The sequence below is a fragment of the Wyeomyia smithii genome, chromosome 2 (assembly GCF_029784165.1).
Source record: "Wyeomyia smithii strain HCP4-BCI-WySm-NY-G18 chromosome 2, ASM2978416v1, whole genome shotgun sequence".
NCBI classification, from domain to species: Eukaryota; Metazoa; Arthropoda; class Insecta; order Diptera; family Culicidae; genus Wyeomyia; species Wyeomyia smithii.
In genome coordinates this window covers 217,629,518-217,647,844 of record NC_073695.1, presented here as the reverse complement: position 1 = coordinate 217,647,844, position 18,327 = coordinate 217,629,518, and the positions used below count along the sequence as shown (strand labels likewise).

Below are 18,327 nucleotides of genomic sequence, written 5' to 3'. Positions count from 1 at the left end.
TTTCACAACGCTTCCATATACATCTTAAAACTTAGATCACTGCTCAATTATTCATCTCACGACGTCCCCATATTCATCACACTGGTAATAATAAATAAGTCACATTTTCATGATTGAACGTAGCCGCAAACCATTGTAGTGGGTTGCCTAGTTATCCGCTGTAGTTGTTAACATGCAAAATTGGTAACCTGGGTAACCACTGCAGTGTTGTCGATTTATGTCAATTATGTCGGAATAATTCAACATTTTCAGTATATTTTTTCCGTATTAACATAAACTGATTTGGTTACTTTTGATTATCTTCCACGCAGTGAAAACAGATGAAATTGCAATAGAAATTTAGGATTTGTAAAAATTCATCTCATATATTTCTGTTAATTGAAGCTTGTTTTTTGAAATTTGAGGTGAACATTTCTAAGATTAAAGTGTTTTAGTGTAGCAAAGTGATTTTGTTTAGTGTTTAAAATCCAAAGTGATTCGCTAAATATGAAGTAAAAAAACTTTGGCTGGCTGCTGAACAAGTCCCGTTTTGGCCGTGTAGGGCAATGCGCGGATTTTGTTTTCTAAGGCAGGTGATTGAAATAAATGAGTTTTCGAGTGCAGATGCCCTACTATAATATCAAGTTTAGAGCATTCAGGTGAGTTTTTGAGAATTCTACTTCATGTGAAATCTGAAGTGAACTAAGAAGAATCTATTTCATGGATTAGTAGATTGGTTTAGTTAGAAAACGCAATATGCGTTTTTTCCTGTTTTCATTTGTGTTTTTATATTGTATAAGATGAATTTATAAGCTGAGATGAATAATGGAACAGTTCTCCTACCGAATATTTTTTTCGTTCATAATTACACTAAATTCATAAATATGGAACAGTTTGACAAAAGTGTTAATCTGACAACTTTTGTTATCTACCCCTGTTTTCATTTGTGTTTTTATATTGTATAAGATGAATTTATAAGCTGAGATGAATAATGGAACAGTTCTCCTACTGAATATTTTTTTCGTTCATAATTACACTAAATTCATAAATATGGAACAGTTTGACAAAAGTGTTAATCTGACAACTTTTGTTATCTACCCTCATCCGACACAAAAAGGCATAATCCAGCTTTAGTTGTGCATATACTGTGCTATTGAAAATGGTCAACTTCATGGGTCAACTTCAGTAGTTCGGCTATCAATCAAGTTGTGTACCAGATCGAATGTTTGGAAATTTTTTTGAATTTATCTCTTCGAAAATAGCATTTCAATGAAAGGAGTGTATTTTGGCGAGATGAAACATCTTCACATTACGGCAAAAACAAAACACAAACACAGAGCAACCATAAGACCCCATTTGTACCCAAGGAACACAACCCATCGAGTCTGCCTTAGTGTCGTCTAATCGAAATTTTTTGGGATTATATGTTTCTGGATGTACAAAAAAAGCTACAGAGTGTTGAACTGCAATTTAAAAGTCGACAAGTTTGTTTCGGCATTATGGTAAAGCTTCGTCGAAAAGCCAGGTACGAACCTTTTTCAAATATTCATAATTTTTTTTTGGTGATAATAAATGTATCTTCATTAGAGATAAATCGGTTTCTCTCCAAGTACATCTACCTTTTTCCGAAGTTTCAGTTGTCACCCGTTAGTACCAAGATACACGAATTTATCAACTACTTCCCCATCAGTTACAATTTCAGAACCAAATTGGATGAACTTTGACACTCTCTGCTAGCCATCACGTATTTTGATTTGGTAAAGTTGCTGATGAGTTCAATTGTTGGTACTTGTTTCTAAAAATGCACGGAAGTTGCACTCACTGCTTTGCGATCATTACAAACAAAGTCAATATCATCTGCAAAACCGATGTTAATATAAGACTTCATTAAGGGTGGTACGAATCAGTTTTGTTGTGAAACGCTTGACTGAATCGTACGCCGCCTTTGTAGTTTATAAACAAGCGTTGAGTATGTAGCTAAACTGAATTTGATCAGAACTGGACGAAAGGAAATCATTTGAGCCATTGTGGATTATCGTTCCTCAGAAAACTCTCTGATACCCTCCGAAAAAGGCTTCTTGCGGTAGCTTTCGTTTATGGAACAAGATGCGAGTTGAGAACTTCGTACGTGGAATTAAAAAGTGTTATCCCTCGATAATTACTACGATCGACTCGACGATTGGGCGATACGATAGATGGCTTATCCACCTTATGGCATCGTCATCCACTAATTGAAACTAAAACTTTGTTTTCTTTTTCCGACGTTTCGATTTTCACAAAATCATTTTCGAATCATTGAGAATGATTTAATAAAAATCGCAACGTTGGAAATAGGAAATAAAATTTCGTTTGATTAACGTATTACAAAATATCAGAAAACTCATCTTTGCTAAAGTTATATTCAATCGTATGCTGTTGAACTGGTTTCAAAATAGCGAATATCATTAGCTGAAGTTCCTGATAGCATGGAAGTAGTGTCTACCTATAGTATTTAGAACGAACTCCTTCTGTCCAACCAGCGTATAGGCGTCCCTTATGACAGTCTTCATAAAATGTTTCAAGCCCTCTTTGTATGTTTCATCGATGAGCTCGCGAAATCCCTCTTCCACATCAGTAGAGTTCTGACACTTCTAGTACCAAGTATTCAAGCATTGCTTGTTTTAGTTTGCCTGGATTTGCTGATTCTTCCGAACAGAATATTCCCCGTAGTATACTTTAGCGTACTATCTTTAGAGGGCTGTGATGCCTAATCTTAAGGTGATGCATTGCATTTCCTCACTCAGCCGTTCACTTGAAATAGACGGTGTTTCAGGCCGCTGAATATGGAAAATTCTATTTCATTAAGCCAACGATCAAAGCTCATTCGGGGGTTTGAGTCTTCCCTAAAAGTACTCGTTGGCATTAAGAAAAGGTTGAGATAGATATAAATATTTTTCCTTGAAGTATTCTTTCATCGCATTTTTAGTTTCTTTAACTTAATCGATTGTTGTTCTCTATCACAGTGCAAGCCATCGTCTATGATCGTTTCCACAGAAGAAACGTTTTAAAGTATTAGCCCCTCCACGTACATCATAGAATCCACCTTGAGCAAAACTTTAAAGCTGGCGTTTTCCACTTCAGAAATTTAGAAACATTACTGCTATTTTCAAGGAAGTTGATGACACTACAGCTATAATCTTTTCTTTGAAGACGAAGTAGAACTTTTGAAGAATACTTCAAAACATTTCTATTGAAACTCGACAGCTTTTTCAACTCTGTGCTGCTGTTAACCAGGTTTTACTTGTCTTTCGAACTGCAGCTTGCACCACAGCAATTAATACGATAAAATTGTCCCACACAAATCAATTCATATTGAGGCCACTTACTACCACTTATCATAATAGCATATGTTGCAACCCCTTAACAAGAAAAACTTATCTAGTGTCAATAGCACTAAGTTGTACTCAGCACCCCCATCGTAGCACTGTGAATAGCTATTCGTGTGAGCCCGTCTAGTGTATTTCCGAAGGGTATGAAAATGGGTTAAACAAGTTACTCTGCAGCTGATACGTTAGAAGTAACTGGTCGAATATTAACGCACGACATCGAATTTTGAATAAACTGTGAATCACATTACATTAACCTAAAACCAACTGTCAATAATATGTAATACCGTCAATGGAAATTTTGCACGTATTTTCTGACATAATTTAGTTGCCCAGAGCCGTTTGACAGCGAATAAAATATCAAGCACGAAACAAAAAGGACACAACATTACTACAACAGTTCACAGTAATAAATGCTCGGATCTGCTCGCAAGTCTGTCATCCTTGCTTGCTAAAGCTCTGCAACTTTCATGAAATGGAAAAATTCATCCCCGTCGTCATGGTAAAACAGTTCCATCTTATATTGTTCACCGGCTGCCAAATGTTGTCCCGAATGCTGTGGGGCTGCAATTCTTTCCGGAAATGCTACATTATGGGAGGAAAGCAGTAAACTGCCTGGGCTGCGTGTGCAGAGGACAACACACAGCCAACCACTAGAATATTCATGCTTGACCAGAGGATGTGCAAGCCGAATAAACCGCCACGCCGTCGGTAGTCCTTTACATTTGTGTTTGCATTTCGGAGCCGCATTGAACAAACGACAAGCCCATACACACCGGGAGCGGATATGGAGTGTGATGTTAAACTTTCTCACGGGATTCATTCCGCAAATTGAACATTTATGATGTTTCTTTATTGCCCATGAGCCGCTGCGCTGGCAAGAAGCTGCAACACCGTTCGTGAAATGAGATTGCGCCGGTTTTATGGGCTAAGGAAGTATTCGTTCCCGTGACTGAACTGTGGTGGGTCTGGGTAGAGTTTAATCTTGTTACAAAAGTTATTACTTTCCCGAGGGGGGTATACCTATTTACAATCACATACGTTCGCTAGTAGTCCTCCGCGACGATTCAAGCTGTGTCAACAAGAGCGGCCTAAACAGCGAAGGAGTATTAATAAACTAGCGGGGTGGTTGGCCCTTTCTAATCCCAGGGCTTCTGAAATGAACGAAACTTTAAAGTACGTGCGATTAAAATCATTAAAGTTCTGGATTCCAATTCACAAATGTTGACTAAGTACTACGAAAGTAGAAAGTTATTATGTATTGCTGTCAGTAAATCTACTACAACTTTAATAACGAAATTAACTCCACAGTAGCTGACATCCACAAAAGGTTTTTAAAATTATGATGTAAAAAGCAAAGCAAAGTCTTGGTGCTACATTCCGATTCGGAACGTGACCTTCTGTTTATTTATACACAGACTTTGCAGCCGACTGTTTAGCCTACGGGACAATTGCGGGGCTAGCGCTACGATCCTACTGACACTAACAGTCTCTCCCGAGCCGAGACTCGAACCTACGACGACCGGCTTGTTAGGCCAGCATTGTAACTCGAGACCATCTGGGAGATTATTAAAATTATGATGTAAATAATGGAAAATGTAAATCCACCATGAGATCAAATACTACCCTCCAAAATAATTTTAGAGTATGTCAGATATTATAAAAAAAAGGAGGAAAGTATCTGGTAAGAAATGTTTTAAATTATTAATTAAATTTTAGGTAATAATCAATAAAACGAATAGAGCAAAGAGGTATAAGAACAAGATAAAAAAAAGACAAATGATGGAAGATTTTGATGGAAAGAGAAAAATAGAAAATGAACAGACATTGATAAAAATTTAAATAACAAAAAACAGCAACCAAAATTTAAAAGTTGAAATTAAACAATCGACAGTCAACAAACAAAACACCCAATTCAAAAGCCAAGAAAAAGTTAACAATCGATAATCTACAGTAAAAAGTCTACAAAGTCTGCAGTCAAAAGTCTACTGTCGAAAGCCTATAGACAAAAAATAACATTAAAATTCTACAGACAAAAGTTTACAGACAAAAGTCTTCAGACAAAAGTCTACAAACAAAAGTCTACAGACAAAAGTCTATAGACAAAAGCCTACAAACAAAAGTGTATAGACAAAATTCAACAGACCTAAGTCTACAGGCAAAAGCCTACAAACAAAAGTCTACAGACAAAAAACTACACACGAAAGTCTACAGACAAAAGTCTACAGACAATAGTCTACAGACAAAAGTCTACAGACAAAAGTCTACAGACAAAAGTCTACAGACAAAAGTCTACAGACAAAAGTCTACAGACAATAGTCTACAGACAAAAGTCTACAGACGATAGTCTATAGACAAAAGTCTACAGACAAAAGTCTACAGACAAAAGTCAACAGACAGAAGTCTACAGACAAAAGTCTACAGACAAAAGTCAACAGACAGAAGTCTACAGACAAAAGTCTACAGACAAAACTCTACAGACAAAACTCTACAGACAAAAGTTTACAGACAAAAGTCTTCAGACAAAAGTCTACATAAAAAAAGGCTAGAGAATAAAATCTACAGACAAAAGACTACAGACAAAAGTCTACAGACAAAAGTCTACAGACAAAAGTCTACAGACAATAGTCTACAGACAAAAGCCTACAGAAAAAAGTCTACAGAAAGAAGTCTACAGACAAAAGTCTACAGACAAAAGTCTACAGACAAAAGTCTACAAGTCAAGAGTCAAGAGTCAAGAGTCAAGAGACAAGAGTCAAGAGTCAAGAGTCAAGAGTCAAGAGTCAAGAGTCAAGAGTCAAGAGTCAAGAGTCAAGAGTCAAGAGTCAAGAGCCAAGAGTCAAGAGTCAAGAGTCAAGAGTCAAGAGTCAAGAGTCAAGAGTCAAGAGTCAAGAGTCAAGAGTCAAGAGTTAAGAGTCAAGAGTCAAGAGTCAAGAGTCAAGAGTCAAGAGTCAAGAGTCAATAGTCAAGAGTCAAGAGTCAAGAGTCAAAAGTCAAGAGTCAAGAGTCAAGAGTCAAGAGTCAAGAGTCAAGAGTCAAGAGTCAAGAGTCAAGAGTCAAGAGCCAAGAGCCAAGAGTCAAGAGTCAAGAGTCAAGAGTCAAGAGTCAAGAGTCAAGAGTCAAGAGTCAAGAGTCAAGAGTCCAGAGTCAAGAGTCAAGAGTCAAGAGTCAAGAGTCAAGAGTCAAGAGTCAAGAGTCAAGAGTCAAGAGTCAAGAGTCAAGAGTCAAGAGTCAAGAGTCAAGAGTCAAGAGTCAAGAGTCAAGAGTCAAGAGTCAAGAGTCAAGAGTCAAGAGTCAAGAGTCAAGAGTCAAGAGTCAAGAGTCAAGAGTCAAGAGTCAAGAGTCAAGAGTCAAGAGTCAAGAGTCAAGAGTCTACATGTCAAGAGTCAAGAGTCTACATGTCAAGAGTCAAGAGTCAAGAGTCAAGAGTCAAGAATCAAGAGTCAAGAGTCAAGAGTCAAGAATCAAGAGTCAAGAGTCAAGAGTCAAGAGTCAAGAGTCAAGAGTCAAGAGTCAAGAGTCAAGAGTCAAAAGTCAAGAGTCAAGAGTCAAGAGTCAAGAGTCAAGAGTCAAGAGTCAAGAGTCAAGAGTCAAGAGTCAAAAGTCGAGAGTCAAGAGTCAAGAGTCAAGAGTCAAGAGTCAAGAGTCAAGAGTCAAGAGTCAAGAGTCAAAAGTCAAAAGTCAAGAGTCAAGAGTCAAGAGTCAAGAGTCAAGAGTCAAGAGTCAAGAGTCAAGAGTCAAGAGTCAAGAGTCAAGAGTCAAGAGTCAAGAGTCAAGAGTCAAGAGTCAAGAGTCAAGAGTCAAGAGTCCAGAGTCAAGAGTCAAGAGTCAAGAGTCAAGAGTCAAGAGTCAAGAGTCAAGAGTCAAGAGTCAAGAGTCAAGAGTCAAGAGTCAAGAGTCAAGAGTCCAGAGTCAAGAGTCAAGAGTCAAGAGTCAAGAGTCAAGAGTCAAGAGTCAAGAGTCAAGAGTAAAGAGTCAAGAGTCAAGAGTCAAGAGTCAAGAGTCAAGAGTCAAGAGTCAAGAGTCAAGAGTCAAGAGTCAAGAGTCAAGAGTCAAGAGTCAAGAGTCAAGAGCCAAGAGCCAAGAGTCAAGAGTCAAGAGTCAAGAGTCAAGAGTCAAGAGTCAAGAGTCAAGAGTCAAGAGTCAAGAGTCAAGAGTCAAGAGTCAAGAGTCAAGAGTCAAGAGTCAAGAGTCAAGAGTCAAGAGTCAAGAGTCAAGAGTCAAGAGTCAAGAGTCAAGAGTCAAGAGTCAAGAGTCAAGAGTCAAGAGTCAAGAGTCAAGAGTCAAGAGTCAAGGGTCAAGAGTCAAGAGTCAAGAGTCAAGAGTCAAGAGTCAAGAGTCAAGAGTCAAGAGTCAAGAGTCAAGAGTCAAGAGTCAAGAGTCAAGAGTCAAGAGTCAAGAGTCAAGAGTCAAGAGTCAAGAGTCAAGAGTCAAGAGTCAAGAGTCAAGAGTCAAGAGTCAAGAGTCAAAAGTCAAGAGTCAAGAGTCAAGAGTCAAGAGTCAAGAGTCAAGAGTCAAGAGTCAAGAGTCAAGAGTCAAGAGTCAAGAGTCAAGAGTCAAGAGTCAATAGTCAAGAGTCAAGAGTCAAGAGTCAAAAGTCAAGAGTCAAGAGTCAAGAGTCAAGAGTCAAGAGTCAAGAGTCAAGAGTCAAGAGTCAAGAGTCAAGAGCCAAGAGCCAAGAGTCAAGAGTCAAGAGTCAAGAGTCAAGAGTCAAGAGTCAAGAGTCAAGAGTCAAGAGTCAAGAGTCAAGAGTCCAGAGTCAAGAGTCAAGAGTCAAGAGTCAAGAGTCAAGAGTCAAGAGTCAAGAGTCAAGAGTCAAGAGTCAAGAGTCAAGAGTCAATAGTCAAGAGTCAAGAGTCAAGAGTCAAAAGTCAAGAGTCAAGAGTCAAGAGTCAAGAGTCAAGAGTCAAGAGTCAAGAGTCAAGAGTCAAGAGTCAAGAGCCAAGAGCCAAGAGTCAAGAGTCAAGAGTCAAGAGTCAAGAGTCAAGAGTCAAGAGTCAAGAGTCAAGAGTCAAGAGTCAAGAGTCCAGAGTCAAGAGTCAAGAGTCAAGAGTCAAGAGTCAAGAGTCAAGAGTCAAGAGTCAAGAGTCAAGAGTCAAGAGTCAAGAGTCAAGAGTCAAGAGTCAAGAGTCAAGAGTCAAGAGTCAAGAGTCAAGAGTCAAGAGTCAAGAGTCAAGAGTCAAGAGTCAAGAGTCAAGAGTCAAGAGTCAAGAGTCAAGAGTCAAGAGTCAAGAGTCAAGAGTCAAGAGTCAAGAGTCAAAAGTCAAGAGTCAAGAGTCAAAAGTCAAGAGTCAAGAGTCAAGAGTCAAAAGTCAAGAGTCAAGAGTCAAGAGTCAAGAGTCAAGAGTCAAGAGTCAAGAGTCAAGAGTCAAGAGTCAAGAGTCAAGAGTCAAAAGTCAAGAGTCAAGAGTCAAGAGTCAAGAGTCAAGAGTCAAGAGTCAAGAGCCAAGAGTCAAGAGTCAAGAGTCAAAAGTCAAGAGTCAAGAGTCAAGAGTCAAGAGTCAAGAGTCAAGAGTCAAGAGTCAAGAGCCAAGAGTCAAGAGTCAAGAGTCAAGAGTCAAGAGTCAAGAGTCAAGAGTCAAGAGTCAAGAGTCAAGAGTCAAGAGTCAAGAGTCAAGAGTCAAGAGTCAATAGTCAAGAGTCAAGAGTTAAGAGTCAAAAGTCAAGAGTCAAGAGTCAAGAGTCAAGAGTCAAGAGTCAAGAGTCAAGAGTCAAGAGTCAAGAGTCAAGAGCCAAGAGCCAAGAGTCAAGAGTCAAGAGTCAAGAGTCAAGAGTCAAGAGTCAAGAGTCAAGAGTCAAGAGTCAAGAGTCAAGAGTCCAGAGTCAAGAGTCAAGAGTCAAGAGTCAAGGGTCAAGAGTCAAGAGTCAAGAGTCAAGAGTCAAGAGTCAAGAGTCAAGAGTCAAGAGTCAAGAGTCAAGAGTCAAGAGTCAAGAGTCAAGAGTCAAGAGTCAAGAGTCAAGAGTCAAGAGTCAAGAGTCAAGAGTCAAGAGTCAAGAGTCAAGAGTCAAGAGTCAAGAGTCAAGAGTCAAGAGTCAAGAGTCAAGAGTCAAGAGTCAAGAGTCAAGAGTCAAAAGTCAAGAGTCAAGAGTCAAGAGTCAAGAGTCAAGAGTCAAGAGTCAAAAGTCAAGAGTCAAGAGTCAAGAGTCAAGAGTCAAGAGTCAAGAGTCAAGAGTCAAGAGTCAAGAGTCAAGAGTCAAGAGTCAAAAGTCAAGAGTCAAGAGTCAAGAGTCAAGAGTCAAGAGTCAAGAGTCAAGAGCCAAGAGTCAAGAGTCAAGAGTCAAAAGTCAAGAGTCAAGAGTCAAGAGTCAAGAGTCAAGAGTCAAGAGTCAAGAGTCAAGAGCCAAGAGTCAAGAGTCAAGAGTCAAGAGTCAAGAGTCAAGAGTCAAGAGTCAAGAGTCAAGAGTCAAGAGTCAAGAGTCAAGAGTCAAGAGTCAAGAGTCAAGAGTCAAGAGTCAAGAGTCAAGAGTCAAGAGTCAAGAGTCAAAAGTCAAGAGTCAAGAGTCAAGAGTCAAGAGTCAAGAGTCAAGAGTCAAGAGTCAAGAGCCAAGAGTCAAGAGTCAAGAGTCAAGAGTCAAGAGTCAAGAGTCAAGAGTCAAGAGTCAAGAGTCAAGAGTCAAGAGTCAAGAGTTAAGAGTCAAGAGTCAAGAGTCAAGAGTCAAGAGTCAAGAGTCAAGAGTCAAGAGTCCAGAGTCAAGAGTCAAGAGTCAAGAGTCAAGAGTCAAGAGTCAAGAGTCAAGAGTCAAGAGTCAAGAGTCAAGAGTCAAGAGTCAAGAGTCAAGAGTCAAGAGTCAAGAGTCAAGAGTCAAGAGTCAAGAGTCAAGAGTCAAGAGTCAAGAGTCAAGAGTCAAAAGTCAAGAGTCAAGAGTCAAGAGTCAAGAGTCAAGAGTCAAGAGTCAAGAGTCAAGAGTCAAGAGTCAAGAGTCAAGAGTCAAGAGTCAAGAGTCAAGAGTCAAGAGTCAAGAGTCTACATGTCAAGAGTCAAGAGTCTACATGTCAAGAGTCAAGAGTCAAGAGTCAAGAGTCAAGAATCAAGAGTCAAGAGTCATGAGTCAAGAGTCAAGAGTCAAGAGTCAAGAGTCAAGAGTCAAGAGTCAAGAGTCAAAAGTCAAGAGTCAAGAGTCAAGAGTCAAGAGTCAAGAGCCAAGAGTCAAGAGTCAAGAGTCAAGAGTCAAGAGTCAAGAGTCAAGAGTCAAGAGTCAAGAGTCAAGAGTCAAGAGTCAAGAGTCAAGAGTCAAGAGTCAAGAGTCAAGAGTCAAGAGTCAAGAGTCAAGAGTCAAGAGTCAAGAGTCAAGAGTCCAGAGTCAAGAGTCAAGAGTCAAGAGCCAAGAGTCAAGAGTCAAGAGTCAAGAGTCAAGAGTCAAGAGTCAAGAGTCAAGAGTCAAGAGTCAAGAGTCAAGAGTCAAGAGTCAAGAGTCAAGAGTCAAGAGTCAAGAGTCAAGAGTCAAGAGTCAAGAGTCCAGAGTCAAGAGTCAAGAGTCAAGAGTCAAGAGTCAAGAGTCAAGAGTCAAGAGTCAAGAGTCAAGAGTCAAGAGTCAAGAGTCAAGAGTCAAGAGTCAAGAGTCAAGAGTCAAGAGTCAAGAGTCAAGAGTCAAGAGTCAAGAGTCAAGAGTCAAGAGTCAAGAGTCCAGAGTCAAGAGTCAAGAGTCAAGAGTCAAGAGTCAAGAGTCAAGAGTCAAGAGTCAAGAGTCAAGAGTCAAGGGTCAAGAGTCAAGAGTCAAGAGTCAAGAGTCAAGAGTCAAGAGTCAAGAGTCAAGAGTCAAGAGTCAAGAGTCAAGAGTCAAGAGTCCAGAGTCAAGAGTCAAGAGTCAAGAGTCAAGAGTCAAGAGTCAAGAGTCTACATGTTAAGAGTCAAGAGTCAAGAGTCAAGAGTCAAGAGTCAAGAGTCAAGAGTCAAGAGTCAAGAGTCAAGAGTCAAGAGTCAAGAGTCAAGAGTCAAGAGTCAAGAGTCAAGAGTCAAGAGTCAAGAGTCAAGAGTCAAGAGTCAAGAGTCAAGAGTCAAGAGTCAAGAGTCAAGAGTCAAGAGTCAAGAGTCAAGAGTCAAGAGTCAAGAGTAAAGAGTAAAGAGTCAAGAGTCAAGAGTCAAGAGTCCAGAGTCAAGAGTCAAGAGTCAAGAGTCAAGAGTCAAGAGTCAAGAGTCAAGAGTCAAGAGTCAAGAGTCAAGAGCCAAGAGCCAAGAGTCAAGAGTCAAGAGTCAAGAGTCAAGAGTCAAGAGTCAAGAGTCAAGAGTCAAGAGTCAAGAGTCAAGAGTCAAGAGTCAAGAGTCAAGAGTCAAGAGTCAAGAGTCAAGAGTCAAGAGTCAAGAGTCAAGAGTCAAGAGTCAAGAGTCAAGAGTCAAGAGTCCAGAGTCAAGAGTCAAGAGTCAAGAGTCAAGAGTCAAGAGTCAAGAGTCAAGAGTCAAGAGTCAAGAGTCAAGAGTCAAGGGTCAAGAGTCAAGAGTCAAGAGTCAAGAGTCAAGAGTCAAGAGTCAAGAGTCAAGAGTCAAGAGTCAAGAGTCAAGAGTCCAGAGTCAAGAGTCAAGAGTCAAGAGTCAAGAGTCTACATGTTAAGAGTCAAGAGTCAAGAGTCAAGAGTCAAGAGTCAAGAGTCAAGAGTCAAGAGTCAAGAGTCAAGAGTCAAGAGTCAAGAGTCAAGAGTCAAGAGTCAAGAGTCAAGAGTCAAGAGTCAAGAGTCAAGAGTCAAGAGTCAAGAGTCAAGAGTCAAGAGTCAAGAGTCAAGAGTCAAGAGTCAAGAGTCAAGAGTCAAGAGTCAAGAGTCAAGAGTCAAGAGTCAAGAGTAAAGAGTCAAGAGTCAAGAGTCAAGAGTCAAGAGTCAAGAGTCAAGAGTCAAGAGTCAAGAGTCAAGAGTCAAGAGTCAAGAGTCAAGAGTCAAGAGTCAAGAGCCAAGAGCCAAGAGTCAAGAGTCAAGAGTCAAGAGTCAAGAGTCAAGAGTCAAGAGTCAAGAGTCAAGAGTCAAGAGTCAAGAGTCAAGAGTCAAGAGTCAAGAGTCCAGAGTCAAGAGTCAAGAGTCAAGAGTCAAGAGTCAAGAGTCAAGAGTCAAGAGTCAAGAGTCAAGAGTCAAGAGTCAAGAGTCAAGAGTCAAGAGTCAAGAGTCAAGAGTCAAGAGTCAAGAGTCAAGAGTCAAGAGTCAAGAGTCAAGAGTCAAGAGTCAAGAGTCAAGAGTCAAGAGTCAAGAGTCAAGAGTCAAGAGTCAAGAGTCAAGAGTCAAGAGTCAAGAGTCAAGAGTCAAGAGTCAAGAGTCAAGAGTCAAGAGTCAAGGGTCAAGAGTCAAGAGTCAAGAGTCAAGAGTCAAAAGTCAAGAGTCAAGAGTCAAGAGTCAAGAGTCAAGAGTCAAGAGTCAAGAGTCTAGAGCCAAGAGTCAAGAGTCAAGAGTCAAGAGTCAAGAGTCAAGAGTCAAGAGTCAAGAGTCAAGAGTCAAGAGTCAAGAGTCAAGAGTCAAGAGTCAAGAGTTTAGAGTCAAGAGTCAAGAGTCAAGAGTCAAGAGTCAAGAGTTAAGAGTCAAGTTTCAAGCCTTACCACCGTCAGAGGAAAAAGAAGACGATTATCGCATTGAAAAGTGATTCTATCTTGACCATTTCGAAACCTGGTCAAGAGTCAAGAATCAAGATTTAAAAATCAAAAATCCAAATCGGAAAACCAAAGGTCGAAAGTCGACAACCAAATTTTGAATTTGAATTTGAAATTGAAAATTCGAATGTTGTGGAAGCCGAAATTAGCAAACCCAGCTCGAAATTCGAAAGTAAATAGTGTTAAAATTAAACGAAAAAACACATGGAATAGCTGCTAGTTGATTTTCTTATTGTTATTGGCAATAAAAGATTAACAATTGGCTTTTGCGAAAATTTATAACTAGTTATTTTGGTTTTTCTATGCAAAAATTTCGTTGCAATGAAAAAAATAAATAATGTATTTTATTCATAAAATGTGTACTGCCTTTTGTATTCGATAAAACTTCTTAAGAAATGAAGCACATTCCTTTCAAGTTACACAGTCGATTGATTCACCAAGAGCAGAGCTCGTGTTCCAAAGCCTCGTTACTTACCCGTGGTACGCTAGAAGCGAGATGAGAAAAAATATACACGCCAGGACATCCGCGCGCCCCACAATGCCGGTCACCTGTAGGGGGTAGAGAAAATTGAAATAGCATGATCAGTTGAATAGGTCGAGTTAAAAACAAGCAAAAGAACAAGCGTTCGATAGAAAAAATGGGTTTAATTCTATCGGAAAAACTTCCTGGAACCGAGCAACCAAGGAGAAGAACAGAAAGAGCAGATCGACCGAACGGCGGGTGAAAAACAATTTCTACCCGGTTCCGACTAATGAAAGCGGTTGCAACTTTTGTCGAACTCATTTGTCGATGGAGTAAATTTTTAATGACGATCTCTCCGTTCCGTTTCGTTGGTGCGAGTGAATGTAAACTTGGTTTTTCGATGGGTCCATTTTTCTCTTCTGTAACCGTAACCGGTTTCGGTTCAGTGAGAAGAGATTTTTTTTGTTCAAATAAGTTTTCATTTGTTGGACAGAATTATTTCACAAAGCAATCCCGTGGTGAGTGATAAGCGAAATTGTAATTAGATGAAGAAACATTTTATATGTGGAAATGTTAGCCTCCCCAAGTAACAAAACTGGTTTCATCAAAGTTTTATAGCGCTGTTTTGGATGTTTTGAGCACTATAAAACTTTGATAAAACTAATATTGTTACTAGGGTCGCTTAACTGGTTAGTATGCACTCATGCGCTCAGGCGGAATTTCGAATAACTCTTCCGACTTCATGTTCCTCTATTCTGTGGAAATCATTCAAGCTTGCCATTTCTAATTCATGTCAGCATTTGTGGCACGTTCAAATCTGATTTAAAATTCAGTTGCCAGGTAGAGCAGTTCAAAGTGTGCTGCCACAGATGAAGCCCAACCGTAGGGGTTATATTTTTTTTTATATTAGTACCGAAAACTTTCTCTCAACCCGTGTCTAATTACGTCGAACTTCGGAAGAAAACTTTTCCTTGTACCGCAAAACCGAACGGGACACATTTTGAAACCACTAACCCCAACCAAGACAGCGTTTCGGCAGAGATTTCGACAACAGATGCAGCCGGATCATTCGCACATACACATACAGGCACCCTACTCCAGTCAGTCGGTGCTGGTGGCATTTTTGACACTTTCCTACTGACTGACTGGCGTGGCCCACACACGATTATTGTCATATGCAGCGTTATTGCGTTCCAAAGGTTCCAAGTTGCTACCGCTCGAAAGTTTCACATATCGCTCAGGAACTCCCACTGCTGTCCTATTCGTTATCACTGGAGAGATGAAATCGATAGTTGCAAATGACATGCATTTAATGGCATCAGCAACGATGAATTTAATACTTTTCATGGGGAGGTGGAAGCAAGTTATACTTGGTTGAGCTGTAGAGCTTCAGAAAATTGGCTTACAGTTTTGTATTGCACCAACAAGGAATGGTTGTAGGTGCAAAATGTAATAACAAACTTCAATTTATTTTTATTAAGAGTTGTTTTAGAATAAAAGTTTTGCAGTTATATGAAAACAACATTTGGTAAAAACGCTTATTTATGCTTAAAATTATTTGTGGTGTCAATAATATCCTTCTCATATTCGTGCAAATCATTCGAGACTCACATACTCTAATACAATAGTTTCAAAAATAGAAACAAGGCTTCTTTCTCTCATCTAAAAGCCCACATAATGTGTGGTTGCGAGTAATACCTCAAGTTTAATAGATTCATTTGCAAACAGATTTATATCTGCTAATCGTGGGCAGTGAAAGCAGCTTTTACGATAATTTCAGGCACCGTGTTTCAAAAGCAAAAGCACCTTTTGCGGGGGCCATGCTTGCACTGCACGAAGTATTTATTTTTAGATCGTTGATTCCAGATAGAAAGAAGTGTTGAAAATTACCACCCAAAATGGAAACAAACGGCAAATTAAAATTTATTACCGGTGCAAACCATCAACGATACTTTTCATCCGTGCCGTTCTGCCACCGCTCCTGCAGCATGATCACTGAGCAACGCGGAAGGAAATAATTTGCATTAAAATTAATGATAGCCAATCTGACCACCCATCCTTTCCAGTCCCATTCGTTCAGCTGCTGAACGTCGCCGGGGGTTCCCTCGTAATATTTACCGTACTATTTCTGTAGCTTGGAGACAGCATGAAAAAAAAGTCGTTGGTTTGCAAATTATCATCACTCGATTTAATCGACAGGAACCGACTCTGCAGCTGATTTATGAGATCCTCCCCGAGCTCGGTGACCGTGATTGGAGTGAAGCGTGGGCTATCGATTTTTCCTCCGTCCTCGGTAGAGCAATAATCAATGGTACGTTCTGCGCTTGAAGCAACATCATTCACGCTGATGCTTGAGTAACGACGAAAAACAGAACAGAACTTTGAGAATGTCGCAGACATTTATTTCAATTAGCGCGTAATTTTGAGTGACGTCTGTCGGAAGCTTTCTGCTGGTTAATTATGAATATTTAAAAACGGTACCCTTTTTCATGCTTGACATTTCATAAGACTAGCGGCGAATCAGAACAGCTGAAAATTTTATCTGGCTTTTATTCCATTAGTGTTTACCAGGCCCCGGAACCAGAAAGGTATTAGAAATTTATAATAATCACCCAGCGAAAAAGGTATTCACCTGCAATCTCTGTAAAGGACATTTTCGTGTTCCACAAACTAACAAGATACACCCGAAGTGGTTCTACTGCAGTGCTACGCTCGCTACTTTCCCCCAGCCCCAGGCGTTAGCACCATGTTACCAACTGCAAACCGTCGCAATGATGCCGAACACCTTCACTCTCTGCGGTTGGTTACGGAATGACCGCTGATGACGGCACTCGTCCCTGCCGGCCGAGTGGTAGCACTACTGCTAGTATTTGCCTGTGACCAACTCAAATTACTTGGTTGGATGTTCGCTTCACCCTCTCGAGGGACACCTCACGGCTGTAATGGTTTGCAAACCGAGACAAGCGGTCAGTTAGAGTCAAGACGGATTCGAACGTTTTCATCAGCTGTTTAGCTTTGATGCGAAGCTTTAAGCACTGCAGTAACGATCGTGTTGAAGGGGGGAGATTTGTTGAATAGTTTGATGAGACTTTTTTGCGTTTGTTGATTGTTACTTTGCTTGTAATCTGATTTTGGTTTTGTTTTGCCACATTTTTTTGCATCAACCAAACAAACCGTTGTGGCTCTGAAAAAATTTTTATCGTGGATACCACAAAAGCTTTTTACAAAAGCTGCTTTCTACGATAAGTCGTAATTTAAAAAAAAAATCTTATAGCGTACAATGACAATAAAATCGTTTCTCTATGTTGATTGAAATTTGAACAAAATACATAAATGAAAATAAAAGCGACAAGGCATTGGTATTTTCTATTAACAATACAATGCAGTAAAACTGAAACTGAAATTAAAACAACTGGAGTTTACAGGATTCAAGACTGGAGTTGCACTTGAACTTTCGGCTGAAATTGAAACTCTAATGGATTTTAAAACTGGAATAAAAACGATACTTCTATTGCAACACGAAGTGTAATTTAAACAGAAAAAGGAACTGAAGCAGTAGCTGTGACTGAAACTGAAACTGTTACTGTAGCATGAAGGGGAATTAAAAGTAGAAGTGTTACTAGAGCTGCAAGTGAAACGGAAACATATACTATAAATGAAACATTAACTGTAAGTAACTGAAGCTGAAACGAAAACTGGAAACTACCTATGTTGGAGTTGAAGCGAAAACTAAAATTCCAGATACCTGAAATATAACTGAACCTGAAAGTAGAACTGAAAAAAAAACTCACTGCACTACACAGGTGAAGGTTTTGATTTTATCATAGTTTTGTCTAAATTCTAGCCAAATTTTATTCTAGCTCAGCAAAAATTAATCTATTAGTATTTATTTATTTTTACTTAATAATTTGGCCATGTAACTATTGGAGTCATGATTACTATTTGGAATTTTTACAGATGCTCTATTCTTGATTTTTTTTATTCATTCATTTTTTATTTATTTAGGTAAATACTTTCACATTTTTTTTATATGTTCAATTTTTTTTTTTGATTTTATGTGAAATTATACATGTTTTTGTTTGTTGTAAATTTATGCACATATTTATTCTTTTAAAATTATTTGTTTGATTGCCTTGTATTTTATAAATTTTATTAACCTATTTGTCTTTATTTTTTTAAACTTACCTAATCAAAACAACAAGATCCTCTTTTTGAATTATATACCGTGTCTACAGAGCGTTTTCAACATAAAAAAGTAGGAGGGTGGTATTCAAGACACGACCGCATGACGTTGACTACCGTATTCTTAAAAAAAAAAAATATTCCATTGAAGCAAATAGTAGAGGGAATTGCAACGCTTCTTTTACAAAACTTCTGTAACAAAATTTCGTGGCTCCAAAAGGTACCAGTTTCCGATTATTCTCGTCCAGAATTCCAGCCATTTTAGTATTTTGCAGTAGCCATTTATTACTAACAGCCACCAGCATAACGGGTGAAACCGGCACGAAATGACCGGTACTATTTTTTTAAGAATACGGTAGTCAACGTCATGCGGTCGTGTCTTGAATGCCACCTTCCTACTTTTTTTTTCCGCTAGCAGCAGCATTTTGTAATAAAACAGAAAATTCAATTAGCCGCTTCTGTAACAAAATTTCGAGGCACCAAAAGGGGCCAGGTGCCGAATATATCCATGTTTTTGGTCAGTCCGTTTAGAATTCTTTCAAGATAGCGTCCGTATGTAGCCGGTACGGTTTAGTAATGAAACTGATGGGGTGAAATGTTCGAACGGTACGTTTTATACCAAGGCTTCGTCAGATAAATTAAAAGAGGGATGGGCTACGCAAATTATGGAATGGAAGAGACAAATGTTTCTTGAAAGCTGCGCCGGCCGCTGTCATAATATTAACACCAACACAAAAATGCATTTTTGCAAGGTTTTTTCCGCTAGCAGCATCA

General features: G+C 39.3%; 1 protein-coding gene across 9 annotated transcripts in view; it reads right to left on the bottom strand.

The window, feature by feature from the left end:
- Positions 1–18,327, bottom strand: part of LOC129725242 (protein O-mannosyl-transferase TMTC1-like) — a 577,063-nt gene that overhangs the window by 108,827 nt on the left and 449,909 nt on the right. For all 9 annotated transcript variants that reach the window (XM_055680803.1, XM_055680807.1, XM_055680804.1 and 6 more), the window contains one exon: positions 13,384–13,457. In XM_055680803.1, the coding sequence (XP_055536778.1) occupies positions 13,384–13,457 (74 nt within the window). The remainder of the gene's footprint in view (positions 1–13,383; positions 13,458–18,327) is intronic.